Here is a 9,352-nt window from a genome sequence, read left to right as displayed (position 1 = left end):
ATTGTTTTTTTTCTTTAGAATTTGCAAAACAGCGTTGCTCCATGTGTCACAGAGGGTACACCACGTTCACCTGTGCTGCTGTGCCAGTTTCAATAAAGAGTCATCTTAATCTCTTCATCTCAATCTTAATTTTGTTTGTAAGGATTAGTCATTAGTTTTCAATAGAACGTCCTCTTCAGTAGTGAGCTGTTCAGTGTGAGCGTTAACATGCACGCAAGAAATCAGGATACACAGGAAGTCTGTTGTACGTGACTCTTTTGTCTTTCCGAGCATTTGAACTGATGTTACATCAAGGAGATACACTATAATGCCATAGTTTTGGTCACCTGCCTTTACATGCACATGACAGTTAATGACATCACATTCTTAATCCGTAAGGGTTTAATATGGAGTTGATCCACCCTTTGCTGCTGTAACAGCTTCAACTCTTCTGTGAGGTCAGGCACAGATGTTGGGCGAGAAGCCCTGGCTCACAGTCTCCGCTCTAATTCATCCCAAAAGTGTCCTATCGGGTTGGGATCAGGACTCTGGCAGTCATGTTGGAACAGGAAGGGGCCGTCCCCAAACTGTTTCCACAACATTGGGAGCATGAAATTGTCGAAATGAAATGTTCCTTTCACTGGAACTAAGGCCCCATCCACACTACATTACATTTAAATTTACATTACTGCTACGTTTTGGTTTTAAAACCGAGACCTTTTCCTGCGTTTGCTCCTCCCGTCCAAACAAAAACGGCGAAAACGAAGACCTAAAACGAAGAAGTTTGAAAACGCTGCTGATCTTGTTTTTTCATTTGAAATCTCCGGAGGGTGTTTTAGTGCGGACGGACAAAAACGGAGGACTTTAGAAACGATGACGCAGACGCTCTGATTGGCTGCAAAGCAGAAACACGATGCTGCTGACAGAGTTTTGGACTTTTGGTATTTCTATTGAAAGACTTTGTACCGTGCAAACAACACTTACAGCCTTCACTTGTACTGTGCATGTCGCCGTATTTACTTTTCTATCTATCTGGTTCTTCGTCTGCAGTACTTTGTTCTTTCACCAAATCTTCTGTAACTACTGAACGAACCATCTGCTTCATGTTTACGCCGGCACGCACACGCCCAGCGTACGTGAACGGCCACTAGATGAGCGTTTTCAGTCTTTTAAGTACAGACGGAGATCAACTCTGATACGCAGCTAAAACGCTGCTGTGGACGGAGATCGGACAAAATAAAACGCAGTAGTGTGGATGGGGCCTAAGGGGCCAAGACCACACCATAACCCCACCTCCACCAAACTTTACACTTGGCACAATGCAGTCAGGCAAGTAGCGTCTCCTGGAAACCGCCAAACCCAGACTCGTCCATCGGATTGCCAGACAGAGAAGCGTGATTGGTCACTCCAGAGAACACGTCTCCACCGCTCTAGTGTCCGGCGTGCTTTACATCGCTGCATCCGACGCTTTGCATTACACGTGGTGATGTACGGCTTGGATGCAGCTGCTCGGCCGTGGAAACCCGTTCCGCGAAGCTCTCTACGCCCTGTTCTTGAGCTAATCCGAAGGCCACACGAGATTTTAAGTTTTAGAAATTGGCAAGACTGTCTGTGGCAACCAAATGTGATAATGAGCAACAGGTGTGAATGCCAGCGACAGATTGGACAGGACTCTTTTTTAAGTGAATCAACGCCATTAGAGAGGGCGGGAGAAAAAAGAGAGACGGAGAGAGGACAAGCATGTAGGCCGGTAAGGAGCGTGACGGCGGGGAGGCCGGAGGAGATAGAGGAAAGAGCAGAGAGAGCAGTAGGGAAGGTCGGCCAGCTCGTTGGGCGCTGAGCAGGAGGACGGCAGCTATGAGAGACCTATGGGGAACTAATTGTTTGGACGGAACCGGCGCAGCAGCCGAGACGACGCAGCAGCCAGTGTCCGCCAACGCGCTTTTACTCAGGCCTGGGTGAACAGTACGACTGTCGCCCGGGGAAACCGTGAGTAAAGTTTTACGTATTTTCAACTAGGCGGCACAGGGGACCAGGCAGGGGAGGGCTGCAGAGTCGGGGTCGGAGACGTAGGGTGCGGGTTGACTGACGTGAGCACTACTCGCCAGTACTTATAAGGAACCAACGCCAGCCGCGGACTGAAGAGCAGGCGGAGCGACCCGTGGAGAAGCTGGGCCGTGGGACGGAGGAATCCTTAGAGGGACTGTTTGCCGTGCTGAGAGCTGCCAACTCACGGAATATTCCCCTTTCATTTAGCTTTTGTTTTTTATCACGTGGGTTTTAGCAAGGCTGTTTTAAACTATAAACATTTTTAATTGTAATAAATTGTTAACCTTTATTTTAGCTCCTGTGGTTTGTTCTGCTCCAACCCCAATTGTTTTAAGAACCTGTGTCTGTGAGTCCTAGGGCTCATTCCCTAGGTGGCGTTGTCGGCGAGCCCTCTCAGCATATTCTTTTAATTAGTAATACCCTTTTTAAATGATCTTGTCACGTATCTAGAGGCTCCACACATACACACACACTATATATATATATATATACACACACATGTGTTTATTTCTGTGTTTAACTACAGTATAGTGTTCATAGATGTCCTTTGATTTGGAATATCTGCTGATCCGATACTTCTATTCACCTAATTGTTAGATATGTAAAGAAACACAACAGAGTGCAGTAGAAATACGCAGTAGAGTGACTTCAGACATCAGATTACTGAAAGAAGAACTGGGCAGTGAAGCGTCATCACTGAGGGATTTGCTGTATCTGTGGCCTTGAATGTTTGGTACAAACAGTGAGTTGTGCAACATGGTTTAAGCCTGCAGACAACAAACAGGAGAGTTTGAGCTCCAGCTTTCACAGAGTTGGCATCATTTTCTACCACCAACCATTTAAGTGCTGCCTGGACTTGTCTGTATGTAGAGCTCATCAGAGCTCAGGAATGTTTTATACGAAGACTGCAGTTATTTTAATTAGCTCTTAACTTGTAATACGTCATCTGACTGTTTACGATCATAAGAAATCAGGTACAACAGAGCTTGGTTGAAGATACTCGAAGATGTTTTGTCTCTCATCCGAGAGGGTTCTTCATTTCTGACTGACTGGAAGGGAGTCCAGCTATTTAACCCCTGTGGGCTCACAGCGCTGCCAACTTTCAGTTTAGTTTGGAGTGAGATTCAGTATCACTGAGTTCTTCTAAGACAGCAACCCCCGCAGGGGTTTGGGTCATCACTCCTCAATCCTCAGGAATTTTGTTTAAAAAGTTCTGCAGTCAAATATATATATATATATAGCGTCTTTACACATAATTGCAGAGACAGAACAATAAAAAAAAAGTAATTTAGGGTTGAATGCTTTTTAAAAGAGGTGGGTTTTTAGAAGGTTTTTGAAGGTGTCCAGAGAGGGAGCATTTCGGAGGGTGGGGGCTGCGACGCTGAAGGCTCTGTCCCCAAAAGTCTGCAGTCTGGTGTGGCGGACAGAGAGCAGGCCCTTGTCGGAGGACCGCAGGTTCCGTGAGGGGGAGTAGGAGTGGAGATGGCCCAGTAGGTACTGGGGGGCAGTGGCATAGAGAGATTTATAGGTGAGGAGTAGGATTTTGTAGGTGATGTGGAATTTGACCGGGAGCCAGTGAAGCTGAGTGAGGATTGGGGTGATGTGCTGCCTCGACCTAGTGTGTGTGAGAACCCTGGAAGCCAAGTTCTGGACATATTGTAGTCTGTCCAGGACGTTGCTGGGTACCCCATACAGGACACCATTACAGTAGTCCAAACGGGAGGTGATGAAGGCGTGGATGAGAGACTCTGCCACAGAGTCTGAGAGTGATGGTCGAAGTCTGGAGATGTTTTTGAGGTGGTAGAAAGCAGATTTGGTAATAAGTTTGACATGTGACTGGAAGGAAAGGGTGGAATCCAAAATGACAGCAAGGTTGCGGACTTCTTGGGAAGGAGAGATGGAGCAATACTTTGAGGAGTAGATCACCTACCCTCAGGAGCAGCGGCGTGGGAGCCACTACCATTAGCTCTGTTTTGCTGCTGTTCAGCTTGATTAGATTGGATGACATCCAGGTTTTTATTTCAGTCAGACAGTTAACAAGTGACAGAGAGGGAAGCTGAGTGGATGGTTTGTCATCAGCATAACAGTGGGAAAAAAAGTGACAAACTGTTCCCTTTTGGAGAGATATGACTAAAACCAGGAGAGTGCTGAACACATTCAGATAGACGGTTGAGAAGGATGGTATGGGAAACTGTGTCAAAGGCTGCTGAGAGAAGAATGAGGATGCTGATATGTCCAGAATCAGCGGCGATGAGGAGGTCATTAGTGATTTTGATGAGGGCGGTCTCAGTGCTGTGATGTGCTCTGAAGCCAGATTGAGGGGTTCATAGAGATCATAGAGGGACATGTGTTGATGAAGTTGGGCAGCGCTTCCAGGATTTGCTTATGAAGGGAAGGTTAGAGATCAGACGGTAGTTGTTGAGGTCATCCGGGTCCAAACTGGGCTTTTTGAGGATAGAAATGAAAGAGCATAAATTTTGGACACATATAAAGTTGAGGGTCTGGGGGTTTAACATTTTGAGCATGCATTCTGGTGCCTTTTTTGTATCAATATATGGTCTTTATTTATTTATATAAAGGGAAACAAAAAATTCAGGTGGCAGGTGATGAATCTTGTCTGATCTCATTGTCTTTATAGCAATTATACAGAATCCCTCTTACCTTCATGTACTATACTTAACTTCAACATGTTCATTTATTCAATAATATATTGCAAAACACTACCAGCTACGTTACATAGCTGTCTGCGACTCACAGCGTCAGAGTGGGTCCACTTGTATACAGTGCTTGAAGTGGGCTGGAACGCCCCAGTACGCCGTACCGCCACCTTGACACTTTACTCTTTGGCGTACCGTGACATTTTCCTGTGTACCGGGACTTCTCCCAAGCTGCCGGTCCTCTCCTCTCCATATCAGCTTCTCTGGGCGCTACGTGACGCTCACCTGTTCCTGTTCTCTCTGCCTGCTAATCTCTGTTGGCGGAGAGAGACGGGGGAGAAGAGAAGCTCGGGGCCTGTGCTGAATGTACTGGCACCTGTTTTTGTGCACTTCATACTGTATACTACCATGGCGTATGCCGGTTTCACATGAGCTGGGCGAGTTGATTCACGCCACCAGTCGATGTTATCAGTTATACTTTGTTTTTCACTGTGTGAGAAAATTAATGTGTGGCGTAAGAGAGTGAGAGAGGAAAGTGTCAATTTGTGCGAGTCTCAGGCATAATTCATCCTGAGGTGAACATGAATTATGAAAGTGGTGCAGCGCCCGGCGCTGACTTCCACAGACCAAGAACCGAGGATGGCTGAAAACATCGGGAACATTACCGTTCAAAACTGCCAAAAGAACAACAGAGGACTTCATGGGAGAATGCTGAAACTGAAAAGCAGAAATATTCCTTATTTGCAGACTGCATGTCACTCTTCTGCCAGCCTCTGTCAGTTTTTTCTGTGCTTGTTTTTTCAGTCATGTACAGACATCAGAACAACTGTCAGCATTTCCACATTGAGATGAACTGCTTCCTGAAAACAAAAGCTTCTGTGTCTTGTCTATAACAGAATCTGCAAACAGCTGCATTATACCGTTGCTCCCATGCAAAAAGACGCTGGAGAAATTAGATTTATAGTTTTTTTCTGTCACGTGAGGAGAAACCACAAAAACTTCATCGGTGTATTCAGAGATTTATTGAAATTCACTCATCTGGCTTTAAGTTTCTTGGCTCAGTTTTAGATGTATAATCATTTCTCAGAAGGTGGAGCAAAAGAACCAGAACTACAGACATTTTCTGACAGTAGACTAAGAAGTCCAGTGAATAAAGAAAACAGAAAACCATAATTGGAGTTGGGCTCAAGTTAGCAAACTTAGTAGAAAAAAGTAGAACACAGAGGGTCTATGCTTCATAATAAAAATACATTTTCAATTGGCAACACTTCAGAGTCCTGAAGCGCCACAAAATACAGTTTTTTGGTTGTTCTCTTTTTTGTGCACAGGATGTGTCTTTCAGAACTTCGCAGCTGAGTTGCTCCAGTGGTGCTTTAGAAAACCAAATTTCATACAATACTGAAAAACAGTCAATCCCATCACATGTCATAAAATATAATAAACAAAGGAGACTGAAGTTAGTTTTCCCCGTGTGAAACAAAAAGTCAACATTGATCCTTTTAAGTGACATAGGTTATGTTACTTAACATTGTTATTTTAACCCGAACCGTAACCTTTCCCAAACATAACCAAATTTCAACCTTTTGCACAGTTAACCACAAGTTTTATTTTGAAAATCTACCCAGATGTTGCTTATTTATTCTTGCTAATTTAAACCACACGTGCAAATACAACGCTAAACTGTACCCAGGGCGTTAAAAAGCCAAACGTCCATATGAGATGCCCGGGATGACAACTGGTTGGGAGACTCGGACCACTAGGGGGGTCACATGACACAACCGATGGTGTCTGTAGGCTAGTTTTTGGTAGCCTTGTTAGCTTGTCTCCTTGTTCTAAAGAACAATGAAAAAGCACACAAGTGTCCTCTACAACATAAAGAAAAACAACCTGCTGCTTTATTCTTTCACCTTCTTTTAGTTTTGACCAATTATGATGATTGGGACGAGGATTGAGAAACAAATGCCTGCGTCAAAAACACGACATATTCATAATGAACATTCATGCACACAAAACTGCTACTTCCTCAGATTTTGAGAACCCTTCACAGTTCACAGTATTTTTAATAATGTGTGCACCTTTCTCCCAGAAAAAGACTACCACCGATGTAACAAACAAATAAATCAACATCTGCAAGCACGCAGTAAGTGTTGTCTAAAAGATCACCGAAGGACTCGCACATTGGTCAGTAGGTAAGAAACATGCTAGTAGGTTTGCTTGCTAGCAGCAGTGCTAACTCTACTACCTCCATAATTCTCAATTTGCAGGTCGTAGGTCGGTCGAGTCTCCCTGACCTGGCTCAGACCAGACCAAGGCACCCAGAGACCTTTAGATTTGTATTGGATGTCCTGGCTGAAAGGGTAGTTTCAGAGTAATTATGATTCTCAGATAAATTCATCCACTCACTCCCCGGCTCGTCACATGGACGCATGGTCAAGACCCATCGGTGTCGGTTTGTAACGCACTGGGGATCCCTATCGCATCATAGCTCAACCCCGTGGGGAAGCCCTGTAGGGTCAGATTTTGACGGTAAAGGCAGGTATATGATATTTAACACAAAAGACTGAGTAACGAGGTGGGGTGGATCGAGGGCCAGAACCCCGACTTTGAACCAGAAGGCCGGGGTTCGTGTCCCGTGTGAAACCGAAAGCTACATAAGTAAGTGACGTTAGTTAACTTAGTGTTAACTGACCTACATAGTTATTTTAACCCAAGCCATGATCTTTTCCTAACCTTCACCAAGTATTTTCTGTGCCTACACCTAACCAAACTGCAACGTTTCACTTTAATAACGTGCTGTTACAAAACGGCGATGTTTCGAAACGTTTTATTTTGAAAGTCTAACCGGACGTTGCATATTTGTGGTTGCTAAGCGTTGCTAACTCGACCGCGGAGCCTTAAACGTCTAAAAATTACGCTAAAGGGGTAGCCAGGGCGTTAAAAAGCGACGCCAAAGGGCTCTGACCAAGCGTCAGTATGTGAGTTGGGAGTGAGAACGTGTTGCCCAGAGGCCATCTTTGCTCATTGCTGGAGCCAGAAACCCTCAATTTGAAGCATAAAGAAGCTAAATGTAGGCTGCTAGCATTTCATAGGAGTTTCATTCACTTCAGTTCAGCCAGTATCTTCTTAGGTTTTTCTCAAAGGAACTGCAGCGTATCAAGTGTAAGCACCAAATTCAACATTTTAAAAGTGGAGGTGGTTGGTTTGGCTCACTGCATCATATAAAACAGCATTTTCACCATAAATGTCACAGTAAATAGATCGTCTTATGTACAAAAACACCAGTTATCCCTTTGGAAATGTTCAGTGGGGGAAAGTAACTGAGTACATTTCCTTCAATACTACTTAAGTGCAATGTTGAGGTATTTGCACTACTGAGTATATCCATTGTATACCACTTTATACTTCTACACCACCACATTTCAGAGGGACATATTGTACTTTTCACATTGTCTGACTGATTTAGTTACTGGTTACTTGCAGATTCAGATTATTGATACAAATTATCATCAAAAAATTGTGATGTGTCATTATTAAGATTAGCATTATGGTGATTATTATAGATGAAGCTACCCAGTAGTATATAAAGTAATTAAAATGTTTTCACATGAAAGCATGAAAAATAATAATCCCATAATAGCATATGTCGTTTTTTTTTTTTACTACACTGTGTTATTGCTACATTACTACTTCCACCACTGGAAATGTTAGCAGAGCATGGATATAAAAAAGTACAATATCAAAAAGTGTGTCAGCCTCATTATACAGGCTGACTGGTTCTTTCCACAGAGGGCAGCAGAACCACGCTGAGTAACTCGCGGCTTATGTAGCGTGGCAGCTTCCACGTTCCTTTCTGTCCATGTAAGCAAACTTTCAGAACTCTTCCTTTTTTCTCCTTCCTCAGCCTCTGCATCTTTCTTTCCCTTCTTCCCTTTGTTGGGTTTCTTCAGGTCTGCACTTTTTCTTTGGTTGAAACGATCTCGGGTGCTTTCTGCTCCTTCACCAGCTCGTACCCTCCTTTGCTCTCTGGCTGCGGTTCCTCCAGTCCGCCCCTCTTGCGCAGGACCACAATGGTCAGCAGGAAACAGAGCAGCCCCCCGCACACAAAAACCACCTGCAGACCCAGAAACCTGCACACACACAAACACAGATACAGCCGGTCATGGTCCAGGCTACCGAGGAAAACCCAGGACTTTCCAGAGTCGCGACCACACAACGAGCTGTTCCTTCAGCATGTTGTCACTATGACTCCACCATGTTTTCTACATGTTTCTCAGATGTAACACAGCGTCTTCAATGTCAACGGCAAACGGCTGCTGCTAGTTAACCTTTGCAATGAGAACAGTTCTCTTTAGAACACGCAGAGAGCTCCACTGGTACATTTTCATTTACAAGGCCATTCTTGGTTTGTTTCCTTCTGATATCTGTTCAAAGTTTTCTCCCATGCAGAGTACATGTAATTTAAGATCTGGTGCTAGACTGTGCAGAACGAAGCTTATCTGTTACGGCCCCTGGTCCTGGTACGAAGTTCAATCTAAGCTCAAGATTGGCGTACCAATCTGTTTAGAGGACATGTAACGGTCGCATGCACTTGTTTTTAAACTTGATCAATTTAACTTAAAATATCTACATTTAGTCTCTCTCATTTATATATTTATAACTCATTGGAT

At 44.2% G+C, this 9,352-nt stretch overlaps 1 protein-coding gene across 1 annotated transcript in view; it reads right to left on the bottom strand.

Moving 5' to 3' along the window:
* Nucleotides 1-5,687: 5,687 nt before the first annotated feature.
* slco2b1 (solute carrier organic anion transporter family, member 2B1) overlaps nt 5,688-9,352 on the bottom strand; it is a 39,027-nt gene continuing 35,362 nt past the window's right edge. Inside the window, exon 15 of the mRNA XM_038708853.1 lies at nt 5,688-8,812. Within this exon, the coding sequence (XP_038564781.1) occupies nt 8,629-8,812 (184 nt within the window). The 3' untranslated portion in view covers nt 5,688-8,628. The remainder of the gene's footprint in view (nt 8,813-9,352) is intronic.

The sequence above is a fragment of the Micropterus salmoides genome, unplaced genomic scaffold, assembly GCF_014851395.1.
Source record: "Micropterus salmoides isolate LMB-PRFRI ecotype aquatic unplaced genomic scaffold, ASM1485139v1 Ms_hic_scaffold_9, whole genome shotgun sequence".
Taxonomy (NCBI): Eukaryota; Metazoa; Chordata; class Actinopteri; order Centrarchiformes; family Centrarchidae; genus Micropterus; species Micropterus salmoides.
This window is presented reverse-complemented; position numbering and strand designations above follow the sequence as displayed.